Source organism: Dromaius novaehollandiae, chromosome 8 (assembly GCF_036370855.1).
Source record: "Dromaius novaehollandiae isolate bDroNov1 chromosome 8, bDroNov1.hap1, whole genome shotgun sequence".
NCBI classification, from domain to species: domain Eukaryota; kingdom Metazoa; phylum Chordata; class Aves; order Casuariiformes; family Dromaiidae; genus Dromaius; species Dromaius novaehollandiae.
Genome location: NC_088105.1, coordinates 20306820 through 20325908, shown reverse-complemented (window position 1 = coordinate 20325908; position 19089 = coordinate 20306820). Strand labels below are relative to the sequence as shown.

At 38.7% G+C, this 19089-nt stretch overlaps 2 protein-coding genes across 5 annotated transcripts in view; both read right to left on the bottom strand.

The window, feature by feature from the left end:
* Positions 1-487: 487 nt before the first annotated feature.
* GPR88 (G protein-coupled receptor 88) lies at positions 488-1881 on the bottom strand. The gene has a single exon (XM_026094265.2). The coding sequence runs from the start codon at positions 1571-1573 to the stop codon at positions 488-490; it is 1086 nt and encodes a 361-aa protein (XP_025950050.2). The 5' UTR covers positions 1574-1881.
* Positions 1882-7714: 5833 nt separating this feature from the next.
* The window catches only part of CDC14A (cell division cycle 14A), a 67154-nt gene continuing 55779 nt past the window's right edge, over positions 7715-19089 (bottom strand). For all 4 annotated transcript variants that reach the window (XM_026094260.2, XM_064515841.1, XM_026094259.2 and 1 more), the window contains 4 exons: positions 18521-18568; positions 17292-17420; positions 16066-16393; positions 7715-9526 (listed from right to left, as the gene is read on the bottom strand). In XM_026094260.2, the coding sequence (XP_025950045.1) occupies positions 9497-9526; positions 16066-16393; positions 17292-17420; positions 18521-18568 (535 nt within the window). In that variant the 3' untranslated portion in view covers positions 7715-9496. The remainder of the gene's footprint in view (positions 9527-16065; positions 16394-17291; positions 17421-18520; positions 18569-19089) is intronic.

Sequence of the window (19089 nt, the reverse complement as noted above, 5' to 3'; positions counted from 1 at the left end):
CTAAGACAACAGCAGGTACGTACGCAGCAGTATTGACCAGTCGTCCCAGACTCCTCAGCCCAGGCTCTGGGCCGGTCCCCGGCGACAGGCGCTGCCGGGCAGGGAGCGGGCGGCCTGGTCGCCGCGGGCCCACGCAGCCGGGGGCGGCCGGGCCCCAAGGGGAAGGCAGCCGGAGCCCCGGGCCGCCCCTCCGCGCACGGACAGCGGGAGAGGCGCCGGCGGGAAGGGAGGGCGCGGGGCCTCCCGTCAGCGGGGAGGGCCGGCGCGGCGGCAGGGAGGCGGCAGAAGCGTCGCCGCTCCGACGGCGAGTCCCGGCGCGGCGCCGCGGCCACCTCGCGCTGCCTCAGGCGCCGCCGCGGCGGGAAGGGGCGCGAGGCGGGCGCGACCCCCGCCCGCCCGCAGCCCGCGAGCGCCGCCAGCCGGGCGGGCGCGGCGCGGCGCGGGAGCCCCCTCAGCCCCGTGCCGGCGGCTCCGCGCGGGGCGCCGCTCAGCGGGGCGCGGCGGCGGCACTGCCCGCCGTCCCCCGGCGCCGCGGCAGCTGCGGGCAGGGCGGCGCGCTGGCGGCGGCGGCGGCGGCGGCGGCGGCGGGGCGCGGGGCGGCGGCGGGCTCGGCGCGGGGCAGCACGGAGCGCGCCGCGCGGCGGAACTCCTCGCTGCGCCACGTGTAGAGCAGCGGGTTGAGGGCCGAGAGGGAGCAGAGCAGCAGCCAGCTGGCGGCCTGCAGCGCCGGCGGCGCGGGCGGCAGGAAGAAGCCGAGCAGGCTCACCCACACCAGGGGCTGCGTGCCCAGCAGGAAGACGCAGCAGAGCAGCAGGACGGAGACGCTGCTGAGGCGGCGCTGGGCGCGGCGCGGCGGCGGCGGCGCGGCGGGGAAGGGCAGCTGGTGCAGCAGGTGGAAGTTGAGGACGCTGACGCGCTTGGCGCTGCCGCGCACCCGCCGCACGATGCCCAGGTAGCAGTGGAGCAGCAGCGCCGTCTGGCCGAGCACGGCCAGGGCCAGCAGCAGGGCGGTGTAGCGGGGGCCGCCGTCCGTCTGGCGGCCCGGGGGCGGCTGCTGGGCCGCGGCCGGGGCCCAGAGGCCGGGCAGCAGCGGGAGCAGGAGCAGCGCCAGCACCCAGGAGAGCCCGATCATGCAGCCCGTGTGCCGCCGCTGGTAGAGGGCCTGGTAGACGCTGGGCAGCTTGGTGATGAGCACGTACCTGTTGAAGGCCACCAGCAGGTGGGAGGCCAGGGAGACGGTGAGGCCGAGGCCGAGGAGCCCCCCTCGCAGCAGCCGGTACTCCGCAGAGCGGAGCGACGAGGAGTTGGGAGGCAGCAGCCCCAGCACGGCCTCCTGGGGCATCCACAGGGCGCAGACGCTCAGGTCGGCGGCGCAGCCGTTCACGATGAAGGCGTTGCTGGTCGTCTGCAGCTTCTTGAAGGAGAAGACCAAGTAGATGACCATCACATTGGATAAGGTCCCTGAGATAGCCAGCGCCGCGTAGAGCAGCGACAGGAAGATGCGGGTCCCGGAGGAGTCCTCCCAGAGCAGCAGCAGCGGCGAGCTAGCGCTCCAGGAAGAGGCGTTGGGCATCTCGCTGAATGCGGCTCAGTTTTGACTTCTCCCTCTAAATCCCATCCTCACCGGGGTCAGAGGATCCTGCTGCAGAAGTCCCCCGCCAAACACAAGGGAGAAGGTGCAGCTGATGCACTCCAAGGCAGGTTTCAGCCAAATGAGCTGCTAGGTCCAGAAAATGCAGTTAGCAGAAAAGATCCAGCGAACGGCAGTGTCCAGGGCAGGTAGCTAGCAGAGATCCCATGGACTGTAGCTCATGAAAGTGGGTCCATAGGACGCAGATAGCTGTTAGCAGACAGCAGCGGGATTGAGCATTTTGTAGCTGTGAAAATGCCAAAAGCAGCAGCACCTTGCAATCAGCAGCAGAAACGGCAGCAACTGATACAAAGCTTTGCAGTTTCTCCTGTGCCACACTACGTACACTGTATATCATTCCAGGAAGATTCAGCCCTTCCACTCTTCATGAATTATTCAGCAGATTTTCAACTTGTTAAATCAAGAAGAAAAAAACCCAAAACCCTACCATGCTCCAGAAATACTGCAACTACACGGTCTGACTCTTTTCTCTTTGACTTACCAGTTTCTTGGTTCTAACACATTTACACAGCAACTTTCATTTTCAGCAAGCTTTCAAACTAATACCAATTTCAGTCCCTTCTGTCTCAAACACAATCCATTTACTGTAGAAACTCCTCTCCTAGATATTCACTTAAGCTGTTTTTTTGATCTTATTTTTGTTATTAGAAAGCATTCTATGCTTCTATAAACTTTTAAAATTACTTTTAGAACTGGTCTGTAGTAACAGTATGCTTTCCAAATTAAATCACTCTCAGACATGATATATGGGTCCTCGGTAAGACAGTATTTATTTGAGGGAGCTGATAATCAGTCTATATATTTTATGTTTCTTCATATATTTATGAAGAAATGGGAATGGCAAATGAAATGAAAATTCATAATGTATTTCTCTGTCTGGGAGCTATCACTGGTCTTCACTGGAGACAGCTCACATCTCTGGAGTCCTTACATGCATGAGTAACCCTGTGGACCTCTGACCAGGCTTTCAGGTGCAGGAATCTGATATAAAAAACATGTCAGAAGTTCCACACACAGTGTCACAAACAATTTCCCTAAAGCCTTTTGCCATATCCAGCTGGTGGTTAGCAGGAATAGCATGGGAATGAGAAAAGGTGCCTGAAGCTTTTTAAAGTGGTGGATAGAGTAAGTGAACATGTGTGAGCATAGGGGCTAATCTGCACATGCTTTAAAAAAAATGCTGTGCATAAAGGACAAACTATGTTTAGAAACCATCTTCTGAGAAATGCCAAGACTGAATGGCAAAGCCCATTCAAACACAAACTCCCTTATAATATCTTCTTTTTACAGGCAAGAGCCTGAGTTACTTGTCACTTCAGAAATACACTTCATTTCCTTTTGATGCTCAAAAGGTTCTGCCGCCCCCACCCTGCAGCACAGCAATGAGCAGTTTAAAGTGACAAGTCTAAACAGAGCTGCTTCTCCTTTTGCCATCTAATCTCGCCACGGCTGTTTACATGAATTAAACCATTTCAGTATTGCTTTATTAAATGCACTAAAAGTAGTGCTCAGATAAAATAATCTGCAACAATAATAAAGCCGCAAATTCCTCGGATTAAAACCCAAAATGCTAAATGATCAGAAAGAGCAGCCTCATCCTGCTTCTCCTTTTCTCCTTTTGTCTTTTTCTCTCCAAATTGCCAACCTGACTGTTCTGAGAGACGATTTCTCATATTGTAATTATATTTTTAAAAAAAATCCCCTTCCCATATTCCCAGTGTATGACTCACTCAGGTTTCAACACAAATAAAACATTTATTGAATATGGGAATCCCCTCCTAGCAGTAGCTGCTGCTCAGCAAGAACTTTCTTTCACTAGTGACTTATGATCCTAAATCAATGTACAAACACGACAGGATTTATTACTAGGTGCACTGTTTCCCAGCCATTCCGTGCAAAGAGAACAAATACAAGCCTAGATGAACTTTAGATTACATAAGAAAAGGTTTTATCAGAAGAAGTCAGGTCCTCTAATTGTTAGGTCTGCCATCTCGATTCACTTAACAAGTCAAACTATTTACATTTGAAAACATATAAAATGTGCAGAACCTGCACTTCTGCAGCGCATGAGAGCGCTCTTCATGGAGTCTCTACATACAAGGTCAGACAGACCCTTCATGATGTTGGTACGAAAAGAGCCGAGACAGGCTGTATAACGCATGTGAGAATTTCTTGGGTCTAGGGAATTCAACTATAGGGAGAGTCACATTGCTACTTTGTAGTCACCTGGATGGGTGATCTGGAAGGAGCACCTCCTGAAGAGGAAGAGCCTACTTTTCCTCCCACTGAGGCACAGAGACTGGACAACATAAAACAATTTCAAAGACCTCATATACCCCTTCACTTAAAAAATTCAGTTGCCATCTGATATCAAACTACCTCTTCCCAGGTATTCTCATAAAGAAACAAACCCCAAGAGGTTAGCACGAGTTCATCTAAACTGAGCAGGTATCATACACCTAGCACAATGTGGATTTAGGTCAGAATACAGAACTGAAAACTCTTCATTGCTGAGCACAGCTTATCTTCTGTCACCAGGTGAAGAACAACTGTGTTCCTTCTGGAGCTTTCTACAGTACTCAATCTTGTTGATCTACCGTCCCACCTGAAAGATGTGGGAAATAAATGGCTATATATGTTAAAGTTATTTCAGACCTTTAGAGAGATGCATGCAGCAAATAATCACCAGAAAGTCCATGTGCACCACCACAGTCCCATCCAGTGCTCTCCAACAGCTAAACCTCAATAAAAGAGCATACATATTAAAGCTTCAATATTGATAAGTTCTGTACTCTTAGCAAAGGTGCAACCTTGAACAATGCACTGTGTTGCCTAGCAGCCAAAAGGCATTGCCTTCTTAGATACATATATGATGAAGATTTGAGGTTAATGAGTTGGGAAAAACATACATAACTCAAAAAGAGAATTCTGTAAAGACTCAACTCCTCTTCCAGCAACTCTATTTTCTCTTTAATAGCATCTATGGTACCACTTCACTACGGCAATTAAATAAGCTATATATGAGAAACCAAAGCTCTCTGAACACAGTATTAAATGAGTAGACACAAGGCTACAAGGAGCCACTAGAAATTATAATCATTAGAAAACAATTCACTACAAAGCCATTGCCAGTGACTGGAGTTCAAGATTTTCTTTTTCACAGGTAGAAGGGTTATACTGGGTAGTATTTGTTTAGATTTGTTAATCAACTAACATCCAAATTAAAATAAATTGTTAACAGAATGAGAACAGCTCCTAAAACAAGTTAAAAGGAAAAAAAAAAAAAAAAAAGAGGTTATTTCTTTCTGGATAAGAGAAATAAGTTACTTTACCTGGAGCAGTACTGTAGTTTTTGAGAAACATTTTTCCTGGAATATATTCTTGCTGCATAAGGGCAAGTATGAAATAACTGAAATGGGAAAGGACTGTAGGAGACCATTTACTCCTTACCTGATTCTGACTGGGGAGACACATACTCGGAAATAAGTTACTCATCTTTTATTCATGATTAGGTGGGGCACATCTCATTCAAATTGCTGCTTGCGTGTTTGTAGATTCTGTAAGTGAAACACCAGTGAAAAATCAAACATTTCTAAAAGGATATGCCAATGGTAGGTTGTTTTGCACAAAATGTATTAACTTGCTCTGTGTTAAAAGGATAACAAAGGACAATCATAACATGCATGGAGAATTCTCACTTAAGAACAGAGACACCTTAGGCTTGTGCAACACCAAGTTACTGTCACTAGCTCCCGAGATGGCAGAGCTGCTCATTAACAACTTAAGTTCACATCTGTTGGAAAGGAGTCAGCATGACCGAAAATCCTGCATCGCTATCCTGCTGGAGTTGAATGTGGGTGTCAGTAAGTACACAGATAAAAGGGAATCAGTGAAGCCTTTCTAACAGTCCCACACCAAAATTTATTCAGAAAATAAGTTCCCACAGGACTGAATGACAGGTTCTTATATGCACTTAAAGCTGGTTGAAGGGGGGAAAAGGAAGTTACTTTCAAACGGAGAAGAGTTGGTAGCAGGTCCCCCAGATACTCTACAGTGCTTTATTGAAATAGGGACAAAGTGTTAGCTCTCCTTACTCTGGACAAGATTCAGTAAGAAACTGAGTAAAAATACTTGTTTCTCTCAAAAGCATTGATCAGAGTTCCTTTTTTGGAATTAGTTTTGCAGAGAGGTTAAGAGAGAAACTGCTTTTACATGTGGATTATATGCGGGCTACAAAAGTAATCACTCGTCTAATAAGGAATTACCTGGGTATTGGCCAAAGCTGTATTTAGATGTAAGGTGTTTTCAGATACAGTTAATCTTATGATGCTAACGAATGAGAATACCAAAATAGTATGTTAAGAGGTAATTACAGTTGCAATCTAAATTCATTAAGGTAATGAAATTAACTTGTGTGTTTGGATTATTTTGTTACAAAATAGCACATCTTATTTGACAGAAAGGCTCATGTTTGTAATGGACAGGACAATCAATCCAAATATGGATTAATTACAAACATGATTATCTACAGTCTTTTTTAATTAATTAGATTGCTCATATGCTTCAGGTTAGAGATATACATAAGTGATATACTTGACAAGGCCCTTAATTACCGTATTTCTTTCCTGCTGCACTTTACAGTGCAGAGCTAATCAAGTGTCAACCTTTTGAGGCCTCTCATTGTTTAGTTGTCAGTGGAGACCGTTATTACAGAAGCTAAAATCTTCCTCTTTCTGCAGTATTGCAATTCAAAAATATCCTCTAAATTTGTAATAATATCTGACTGAAAAGCTTCATAAACTATACTTTAAAGAGATGATTAAGAGTTTCATAAGTCATTAACCATGGAATTGCAGGCCTAGAGACTTCTAGATTTATCTAGTTATCCTGTTTATCAAACCTATTGTTAAAAATCTCATATGCTATAGCTTGTTCTCACATAATAAGGGAAAATGTATTTATGAAGCAACAAAAAAGGTAAGTTCAAGGATGAGTGACCAGAGGATACAAAACAAAATTCATGGTATTTCTTAAAAGCTAGAAGATTCTAAAGACACTAGTACCTTCCTCAGCTTTAACTGTCCACAAACTCTTTCCATGATGGTACTGACTATATTTATCATGCATTTTTTAAAAGCCTAGAAAATCCATTATGCATTAGCTGGCACTTACTACGTTTTTATCATAGTGAATCCATGTAAGAAAGTTTAAAAGAAAAGGGGAACATAGAACAAGATGGTTGCTTTCAACATATTAGAGATATTTTTAAGCTGCTTTTGCTCTATACCTATACACATCCAAATCAGTATCCATTAACTGAACAAGCCCTTTACTATGCTATTGGAATAGACGGACACTGGAATTTAGGCTATTTCTGCAACTTCTGTTCTATACCTAGTTTTGCCATTCCTTTAGAGTGGCTATGCAGCAGTTATATACTCCATCCACATCATTATAAAAGAAAAACAGTATTGCAGTCCAGACTTATCTGACAGGAATATTAAGTACTGTGGAAAAATAATCACGTAACACAACAAATTTACTGAAAGTGCAGCACAGTGAAACCACATTAGAACCATTTGTGGCTAGTTTTTAAAATCAAAGGAACTCTTCATTTAAGAAAGGATAAAAAACCTAAATGAAAACATGATCTTTCAGATTTTCATGGACAAAGACTGTGCTGTTAACAAGACTAAATAAAACTGTTGCACATGTACAAGAGACAAAGTATATTACACCTTTAACAAGGGTCCCTGTCCAAGAAAATTCAGATACAGGTTTTAAGTTATGGATCTGGAAGTATAACACATTACCATACTGCCACTTTGATTAAATAGGTGAGACTTCATGCTATACAAAGCAAATATAAGAATCTTAGCTAAAGAGACTAGTTATAAAAGAAACTTTTTTGGAAACATTTTGTCTTATTCATAAATACTTTATAAGCTTTAGTAGAAATAAGGTGTTTTGAAGAGCTGCTTTTGTTTGATGTACATTAATATGATTAGATCTCTAACATCAACATAAGACCTGAGTAAGAAAGGCCAAGAAACAAGATAAGAATCTGGCTGATATATGCATTTTATTATCAATTAGCTATATATATATTTATATATGTATGTATCTACATTTCAAAATAAAACAGTATTTATTAAAGAAAACTATTTATAACAAAATACATGACAAAATTCTTTGTAGGAGGTAGAATTACCTTACCATTAACCTATAATTCATATACAGTATATTGTATATATATGCACACACATATGCTACTTAGTGTGTGTATATGTTACATATACACAGTTGTGATAAAGTACAGTATTGCATGTAAATTTTATTCAGTGATTTATATAGCTGCTCTCAGTATTGCTTACTACCACTTTCAGTGCAACTTTCCATGGCAATTGAGACCTGAACTGTTTCAGAAATGAAATGCCATTTTGCAGAGCAAATGCACGTCATTCACAGGTCTTCAGGAACGAAGACTGATAATTCAACCAAATTTTATTTTCTGTTTTCTGTAAAAATATTGGCAAAACGTATGCTATCAATTGTTTTGGTTTGCCTTCTGAATTATAATAACAAATCAAGTTATCATAGCTGTTTAAAAAATGTTGCTGACTATGCACTTGTGGAGTTCTGAAAGATTAGCAGGTGATCTCTAGTACTTTACTACAACACTTTCTTTCAGAATTTCATCCTCAATTGAGCCCAATTAAACTACGTGTTGAAGAGCATCTTTACTACTGCCAAAACTGTTCTATGATACAGATTACATCATGATTAGCTATAAGGTTAATAATATTCAAATTAAAGAACAGGTTTCTGAAATGTCCAGTCGAAAAGTGAAAACACTTAATACACTTCTACATTAACTTCTTGTATGCTTTGCTAAAGAAACTGAACACATCCTGCCAAATGTAGCTTACAAACACATAAGTATGCAACTCTGCCAAATTCACTGTACATATACATTCTTACCAAGTTTAAATTTGGTCTTCCTTTATTGGTGCAGTATATATTGCACAGCAAGATTTTACATTCTACATTGAAAAGTTAAAATACTCCTTTAAGACAAATTAAGGAAAGTATTAATTGTATAAAAGAATCATCAGCTAAATTACTCTTTGCAATGGAGAATGTAAATTATCTCAAAAAAAATATTTTCTCTTTATTTTCCTTATGAGACATCAGCAGCTGAAAGTGGAAAGCTGACTATGTATCAAGTGCTTTCAGTTGATCATGTAGTAACTAGTCTCCCACTAGTTAGACTTCCGTTAAGTTACCACAAGACCAACTAGTGAAAAAGTAATTACATTAGGCTTTAAGCAATAATGATGTTCCCTGTAAGTCAGAAAAAGCTTCTTGCTCATAAAAACAACTTTTCATATCTTCTAGATAAACACCTAAAACATCATTAAAATACACATTTTGGTAGCAAAGAACTGAAGAACACTAAATTAAAATATATTCTAATTTTTACATAATTATATATATTGCTTATCAAAATAGTCTCTTAATACATACATATTTTAACACTGTACACAAGTTATAAATGTATTAAATTCATTAGAAATATCTTCAAGTTGTCTCAGCATTAAAATTTTAAATCTGTATATAACACAGGGTAGTAATCTCCATAAATTCAACTTCAGTGCATCTGTAGTAGTCATTAACCAGAAAATTCTGGCTGTTAATAAGTCTCATCATGATGTTGAAGATGTTGATATATCTTGGATTGAAGACTCCTCCTCTGGATGAGCAGTTTCTTTTCTTTAGTTCTCCTCCTTCACGATGGACTTAGATTTCTAAGAGCTCAACAGGTTTCACCGAAGCAGCAAGGCTTTAGTACTGAACATATTCAGACTGAAGGGACTGTGCAGAGGAGAAAAAGAAACTGATTAAGACTCACAGAGGTGGTCATACTTAGATAGAATATACGTTTTGCACTCAAACATAAGGAGCAGAGGAAGAACAGGAGGAAGAAAAATAAGTCAAGAGAGTTGGGTGGAGGGGGAAGAAATTTGATAATCTGTGTGCTTATGTAAAATGCAATAAAATACCAGTAACTCAAAAACTGAATACAGTAAAGTCCATCAGCTTTTCTGTATCTTCACTTACTTTTCCAAACGAAATTCTAGAGATTTTTGAAAGTTTTACAAATCCTTTAAAACAACACAGACAATACCAAAGCCTTAACAATGTGTTGGGAAAACACACAATTGCAAATATTGTAATTGAATTGCTTTCATTTCTCCTGAACAATAAGAATGAAAGTGCTACTATAAAAATACAGCATACTTCACACGTTGATTCAGATGACAACACAGGAAACATGTATGGTGTAGCTAATCACTGAGGAAAAAATGACAGCACAATTATGCACATGAATAAATTTAGGGATAGTTACTAGGAATAAGAAAACAGAGATGAAGTGAAACTGTTATTGCCAATGGTTCATACGGGTTAGCAAAGAACGTAAGTGTAGTTAAGAGTAAGGACATAATCTGTTCTACTGTATTTATGTGCGTTTCTGATTCTACTGCAGTCTGTTTTATAATAAAAAAAAATTTATCAGTTTAAAAAGACAGCATCCAGACATCTTATTTCCTCCTACACAGATGTGTTCAGTGACAGCTTTTATTGCAGCAGTTTTGTAGTTAATGAGGATTCATCAATGTTTACAAATTTTAAATGATGTAATTTTGATGAATAAGAGCAGTCTTATCTGAAGGCTCCTTGTTGTACAAGAATGTTTTAAAAACAAATAGCTAACAACAACAATAAAACACGCTATCCTTTGAGTTAGATTTATAGAACTATCCTAGAGGTATAAAAATCATGTACATGAATTTAAAAATACTGTTATACTTAATTTTTTTCAAATTTTTCCATCTTGCCAGTTTCCATGACAGCACAGAAGCAAAAGGTGACTCATCTTAAAACTATGTAGATACATACTTTTCAGTAAAAATAGTTATAAATCTAAACATCACTTTAAAAATATTGCAAAAGTAAGAAAAACTTATTGTGAAGTGTGGTTATATTTGATAAGGTATTTCTGCAAGTTATAGCTGGCAAATTCTGTTTTATTTGAAAATTTGAGAAACTGGATATTTTCATCAAATACTTATTCTTATTGGCTAGAATGGCAAGTTTTTTTTTTTTTTATAGCAAAATCAAGTTTTCTATCTATCTGGTTCATCAGCATACAACAGCATAAAGACACATGAGAAAAAAGTAAATGGTTTAAGTTCTAAACTTACACTGATGAAGGAACAAAAACCATTAGGGAAAATATATGGCTGACAAAACTGAAGAACAACAGGAAAACAATTGTCATAGTTATTTTTGTTTGTTTTAACTAGAACAGGAAACACTGTATTACTAAATGGATGTTAACAAAAAACCCCACAGTCCTAAGTAACTATTTCTCTTCCATACTGGCGGGACAGACATGAATGGACATATTTGCATCACAAAATTGTAGACATTCCCAATTTCCTCACTATTGAAATTAAAGAAGACTCATTACAGATGAGCAGTTGGAGTCCTACCAGTCTTAAAAAGCTCCTGCACCACTGGTGTTAACTAGTGGTTAACTATACCCTCTCAGAAGACAGTAAAAGAGTAACAAGTTGATTTTTTTAAAATAGAGTATCTGTACAGTTAAAGATTGTTAGCTCCACATCTAAATACTAGTAAATATGATTCTACTAATAAAAGGAATAGGAATATAATTCATATCACTCAGGAGTTCTTTGATGAGACAGGATAAATGAATAAACATAACCACAGGTATATGTAATAGACTTCTGCCAGTCGCATTATCTCATGTGCTCCAATTAGAAAAGAGTGCAATATAACATACAATTAATCACTTACTGCAGGAGATTAAAGTTTGGTTGACAAGACTGCACAGGATTTCCACATCTCAAGCAGTGAGGTGGAAATCTTATAAAGAGTTCTGTTTTTAACAGAATTATACCAGAACTGCTACCAAGGTTTGATGCTATTCTATATTTTGTTGATGAGTTTAAGACCACTGCTAAAAATCATCACAAACAAAATACCTGAATGACAGCAGTTGAAATGAGAAGACAAAACAATCTTCCTTGGCAGGTAAATTGATTCCATTAAAAAGAAAGTTTTAATATAGCCAAATGCAGAGTTCTATATACAAGAACAAAGAATGCGGAGCATTAAAATATGAGAGTCAGTATCTTTGATAGCAAGAACTCTAATTTTTTGCATGAACTTACAGTGCGTTACACTTAAAAGACTAAAACAAGCTATAGATTTATAAGCAGGACAGCACTGTGTAGCAGCTTTCTGTACCTGAAAGATAGGTGTTAAGAGTGATGCATCTACTTCTTGGAAAAGGATGTTCGGAAACTGTAGAGGACTATCAAACCTATCAAAAATGATCTTTGGGACAGAGAAAGTGTCATAGATGCAAAGAGCTCAACTTAGCTTACTAAATGAAGCCAAAATTGGGATGACTGTCATGAAAGTATTTCAAGCTAGGAAAACAAGGTAATAAAGGACTATAACAATGGCATAATAAAGAGATACAGCAATTTTTAGATTAAAAGTTAAAAGGTTTTAAGCATGACTGTACTCAACCAGTGGAACAAACCATCAAGAAAAGTGATACTGTCTTCAAAATAAGTCACCATCAAGAAGGATCTGCATTAGCCAGTAAATTATGTGCTCACTATCAGACAAAGAGCATGCAGAGATTAAATGATCAAATAATCTATAATTTGTCATCACAAATATAAATTCTATAACTGCACTTAGCAACTCAGTCAGTGGTGTGTAAGAGGTAACAATTTAGTGCCTTCCATTGATTGTGATGGAGGCACAAGGCCAGATGGCACATTTTAGTTAATAAAGGAAGCGCACACAACATTCAGAACATGTTTGAAAAGCAGATCTTCTGAGAAGGAAAGCAGTTTAACCACTATTTCAAAATAAGAGTACTTTACAGATAAGTCACAGAAATCTGTATTTTGTTAGAGATTTTTGCATTACATGATTCTTCCTAAGAAATGCTGCTTCTCACTTCACAATATGTAAAATCCCTTTTCTCCCAACTCACTCTTTTAGTGAAGACCAGATATAGCATCTAATTTAAAGATCTTGCTATGCTGGACTGTGTGTATCCTCTAGTCCTAACCAGCAAATGATAGTAAGACAAAAAACTGTTGAAAACTTACACCATTACATCCTTTCATACATTAATAAGTCATTAAGATAGGTAGGAAGATTAAAAACAGGAGAAACATTCTAAAAAGCTACTTTTTCTGCAAAAATACTTTCTGCTCAGCCTAAAGCTTCATACTATGCCTAGTAAGTTTGATCTGAATCATCATGCCAAGTCACTGAATAGGACTGCAAGGGAACAACGGTTTGTTTCCCCTTGTTCCAACACATGAATAACTACAGCCCCTCTCTGCAGCCAGGATGGCTGCTCACCTGCTTATTAACTGCTCTTTTCATCTTGCTTAAAATAGGAGGCAGTGCTCTTTGCTCTTCTCTTTCCCCCCCCCAAGTATTTTAGTCACCCTTATTCAAGGAGGCCACAATCCTGAAAGTGAGACAGTAATGTACATGGTAATTGCCACTCCCTCCCCTCGACTGCAAATTTTTTTTGGAAATTCCATTAATTTGAACCTTAAGGTTCAACCTTTGTATTCCACAGCATAATAAATAGATACACCATGCTAGCCTAGAATTCTGCAGAATAGCTAATATGTATAAAAAACCAAGGTGCCAAACAATACTACATTTCTTAGCCTATGCCGATGGAACAAGCCAACTAACCCTGCTTTTGTTAACTACCCTTGCTTTTGCAGCATAAAGATATGGCAACTCTACTTTTCCAAAGGAAATGACAGTTCTTAAAATGATGCATTTTCATTAGACATTAAGGTTTGGATATCTGAGGAAGTGTCTCTCGTTTCTCCGACTGCTTACGTTATAGCACTCTTGGAACGTCCGACCTGCTGCGAACAATGCCAGCTTGCTTTCCCTGGCTGTCACACTGCAGTTACATGGCACCTCTCGCCCCAAGGGCTCTGTGCATAGGTGCACGTATTTACACAAAATATGCAGCTGTAACTAAAATATGGACACCCCCCCCCCCCCCCCAAGAATTGCTGCTGAAGCATACCAATCACACAAGGTGCAACAGAAGCGAATGGGAATGGATTGACCTTCCAGAGAATTATTGTTCAAATATATCAAATAAGAGACAACATTGAAGGGCAGGAATAAAAAGACACTGTCACTTAATTATTCAGCTAAGTGATTGTTTTCTCTCTTCATTTGCATATTGACTTTGGTTCCAATATACTAAACTAAAGCCTCTGTCAGTCTTCCTCTTCTCTGAGGACTGGACTTCTGTAAGCACGTTAGATGAAAAAAACTGGGAACACCTTACAAGGATGGCTTTTCAGAATCAGAATTCATGACCAAATGAAAGAATCATGGCTGTGTCTTCAACCAAACATCCTCAGCTTGCTATAGAGCTTCTTTGATTTTTTTTCTCCCCATCTCTACACCTGGAGGTAATAAACCAAATTAGTGACTTGAACTAAAAATAGTATCATATTACTGCTCTAGAACTAGGTTTCTCCTAAGATAACTAGGTTGCTTTTACATCCAACTGGGGAAAAAGCTCCATTATAAATAGTCTGCCTCATAAGGGTTCCACAAAATGTGTGAAAAAACATGGTCAAATTCAACAGCTAAAGCATAACTTTGTAAAACTGAAAGGATGAGATAATATTCAAGATGCCCATAGCAAGTAAGTTACTGCTGATGAGTTTAAACTGAAGTTTAAACTAAATTTAAATGTAACTTTGATCTCAATGCAGAACATACCGATTCTAAGATTGTGGAATATTAACATTTATTTGCAGATGTTGTGGTGAATAATAAGCTAAACGTACTTGCAAACAAGGCCTTTGAAAGCATCAAGTATTTTAAAGAGATATTTCAGGTCAAACAACCTAGCACAGCAACTCTCCTCCTTTTCCAGTGAAAGTTTCCACCAAACTTATAAGAATACAGAACATCTAAGCAGCATCATGCTCTTTTTGTTCTAGTTAGGTTCCAGTCACACACACAGTCAAATAAATACTCAATAGTCTGTTGTGGAATTAATTTTCTGCTGTTGCCTATCCCCAAAAGAAGTGCAGTTCATGCTTCCAAGCTAGAAACATGGCTTCTGAACTGTTAGAGGTGCCACATACTAGCTGTTAATGAGAGAACATATCCCTCATTTCTTCATGAAAATACATTTAGAAGAGAACACAAAAGATGAACAATCTTTTTTGGTTAGGATCTCAACAGCACACAACATGTGCATTGCCTGTTTTAAGACAGCCTCACCACACTCTGGAAAATAGAAACAGGTATAATACACTGAAGAAAGAAAAGAAAGGAATAGTATTCTGAAGTTAACTTATATGATGGTTATTTTATTTCAGCAACTACAAAAAAAATTAAAAACATGAACTGTCAGTGCTACTAAACTGAGATTTACAGGCTTGATTAACTCCTGAGAACGTATTTTATTAAGAACACTGCAGCAAATTCTATGATTAGCAGCATACCAAATCTTTGGATACCCAGATATTTTAAACTGGCTTTAGAATCTGACTTCTATATATGCTTATTTTTTCCCCCCTAAAAATCAGTATTCTATAAATAAAGTTATTTTGTAACTGAAGTCTCCCTAGTCTCTGTACTCAGGATTTTGCATAGACCCACTTTCAAGTTGCACTAATTTATCCATGTAGCTTTTTGATACAGACTCTTTCATACAGAAAAATGGGCATAAAAGAACCCCTAGGCAGCAAAGTTGTAAAGTTAGGAAAACGAAAATGTTGAGAGCATCAGAAATATATTGCCTTAAAATATTTTTCATTCGGTGTTAGAAAAGGTCTAGATTCCAAGTCAAGTGGACTCATTTTCTAAATGAGCATTGTCTTTCAGAACGTAAGATCTTCCACTTAGTATGACAAATGCAAGTTTTTTTAAAACTGTTACTGCATGAAGACTAAGCTACATAGTAAACATAAAATTACTATCTCATGTATAACTTGAAATGAAAGTCTAAAGCAGAAGAAGGTAAAAAAAGAAAGAGAAAAGGTATTAAAATTGGTTTAACTGTAGGAATTATTTATTTTCATGAAACCTCCATGATCTAGAAGCCTGAAAGAGGCAGGAGAAAAAGGTAGCTGAAGTGATATTTACTTAAATTAACAAAGGTGCTGTTAGGTCAGAAAGAGGTCAGAAAGTCATGGTGGGTTACAAGTTTTGGGTGACAGCTTTTCTTGCAGAAGCAAGGAAGGTAAGCATTGGTCAGATGCCTGAAAGGCCTTTTGTGACTGTGAACTTACAGGAATTGATCGACTCAGGTATCGTGCTGGAGGAGTTGTAAGCCCCGTAAAGGAGGGTTGATAGATGCTGTACTCATCTGTCACGGCGCTGTGAGAACTGGTTTGGCTGCTCAGGTTGTTGCCACTAGTGCTGCTTCTGTTGTACAGGTTGTTGTTCAGTTCACGGTTATTTCTGTGAGGCAGCTGCAAGCTGCCATTCAAGTGGCTGGAGATTTGGCTTACAGAAAAACCTGTCCTAGAGGACGATGATGTCATTTTGCTCTCATCATCATCTGAAGCAGCATACAGGTTCCCTAGAGAACTGGCTAGCCTGGAGTTTATGGAAACGCTGAATGGAAAACACATGCAGGGAAAAAGATATACACAATGTATGTACAGATATATGAAAATTTAACAGACAATTCAGGAGACATTAGGGGAATAACATGGACCATTCTGAAATAATTAATGTTTGCACACAGCTTCACTTTTTCCTCTCTCAAATAATGGAAACCAGAATTCTGTGTCTGGAGTTCCCAAACTTGGTTTGTTCAAGTACTATCACTGCCAGCTTCTACCTTGGTGTCAAACCTCACACGTGACAGAAATGGTATTAAAAGGTTCAGGCAGTGAGTGATCCACACTGAAGTGCTTTGTGAACATGTAACAGTTTGGGAATTTCTGTTTCTTAAAAGCCATAACATAAGACAAGACTTCAGGTAACCAAGAATAAAATAAGGTATCCTAAAATACTTACGTTATTTTCAAGTAAACGTTTGTACCCAGAAGTGGTGGAAAAAAACCCTTTCATTTAGCATAATTACTTGGTACAGTAGTAATAATGGAATTAAATAGCAATAACTCAAGGGTTCATAAAAATCATTAATTACAACTCTGTATTCTTCTGGGATTAATAGTATATAGAAATTTTTTTAAGTATTCTTACAAGTCTATAAACTCCTATAAACTCAGATGAGTTTAAAAAAAACACCCCAAAAACTATGAATGGCATAATACTGTTTCTAAATTGAAATAATCCCCCCACGATTCTTATATCAGTAGTTTTCCTTCTTTTTGATCTGCAAATAGCTAACATTTAACTAGTAGAACAGCAAGTAATTTTGTAAGTAAACATAAGCTGTCTTACAACTAAGAACAGCAACCTCTTCATAGATCACACACATGCTGAAAACCATTATACTAGACAATAAGTAATTGTACCGCAATGAAAATAGGAAAACAAAAACCTTTTTAGATTAGAGCCTAAGGATGTGGGGATTCTGTTTATTCTTTTTGCAGATGGTGAAAGAACTGCCATCACTCTGGAGGCCTTCAGAGGAGACATGGATCCTTCTGTACTACCTGAAGTATTCAGCCTAAAAGGAGTGCAGAGTTTTAATGAGAAGCAAGGTTATTAAAATTGAAATATACATCTCCAACACACAGTTTTTAAATATTGACATTTTCAGAAGTGGGAATCTCATGTTTCAAGTACTGAGAACTCATTAGCACACAATTTGCCTGTTCTGAAATTAACTTTTGTCTTACTATCCTCTTCCCAAATTGTATAATATGATATAGCAAGGGAAAAATTATGGGCTACTTCTCATCTTATGTGAAAAATGTTTTGTAGAGGTAAGAGTCCATTTTGTATTGAACTTATCATGAAAAAGAATGGTTTTTGTGCTTATTAAGCATGTATGAGTAGGAAAGCTTAAACTGTAGCTTACACGAGATGAAAAACATCCGCCTTTCCAAATGACAGCAATAACATTTTTGCTAAGTTGCATAAAACATACAGGTCTTTAAGGGGTGACTCAATGACTAAATTCTTCATATTTTCTTAAAGAGTTCTAGGTATGGTGCATTGGGCTATTCCAAAAAAGTTAGCATTCACAGGTGTTCATGTTAGTTTATTAATCTTTAATAAACTAATACACCATCAGTAGTGTGAAATTCTCTCCATCCTTAGACTGCAATATTACCACGATCAGCTCTTAGGGATGAAAGGCCTTGGATACAAGACTCCAATGACAAGCACAGAAGGAATGACACTGAGCAGAAATTAATTTAATTCTGTGCCAAAAAAGGATAAACAGAAGTCTCCCAAATTAGACTTCTCTAGAACCCACCTAAAAATGTGTTGCAATAAAATTGATGGTAATGTGTTTTCTTATTAATGCTTTATAAAGACAAATATTTTATCTTTCATACTTTATTTTAGATGCAGTGATAAAGGGTCCATTGGTTACAAAAACAAAAGACTAGATTCTACCATTCCTATAGTTCTTAAGTCATACTTTTCACACTAGATCAAAGGAAAAAAGTTGTTCCCTGACACTTCTGAAAAGTAATCTGAAACTGCTAATCAATCCATGTGACTGAATACAACACAAGTGCTAACAATTTAAGACTAGAGTGGCATGCATTTAGAACTACTATTAAATATACTGGATGATTTATTCCAAGTTAATACCTGAGAGGTTGTGATATTGACCTGGTGTGCAGTTTCATTTCTTCCAGCCTAAAGAAACCAAAGCAGAAATTTAACTAATCAAATGATAATTTTTTTTGAAGTATAAACCTTATATAAGACATACATGTAAAGTACGAAACTCACAAGAGTTAAGAATTATCAGCAATCTTTTTCAATTTACAGTTTTAATTTACAGTTAAACAAAAGTACTTCAGGTTTATTTTCAGACTTTGCATTTTTACTGTTCTTGAAAGATTCAAGATTTATATGAAGAATAGAGAAAAATAATTTTAGAAACATAACCAAGTTCTTTGAAGAACATTTTGTTAAGTATATAAGTTTTAAAGTGCTAGATAAACATGACTTTGAAGATTCAGACATTTTTCTACTTTTACTGCTAAGCAACAAGTAGTTATCCTAAGCAGGAAGACAGGAAATAAAAGAAATGAATAAAACAAATGTGCAACTATTATACATATAAATTTCTACCACAGATCTAGTACAGCATCCTTAAACAGGACCATATACTTGCTATGAAGATCTGATAGCACAGACTGAATTTAGAACTG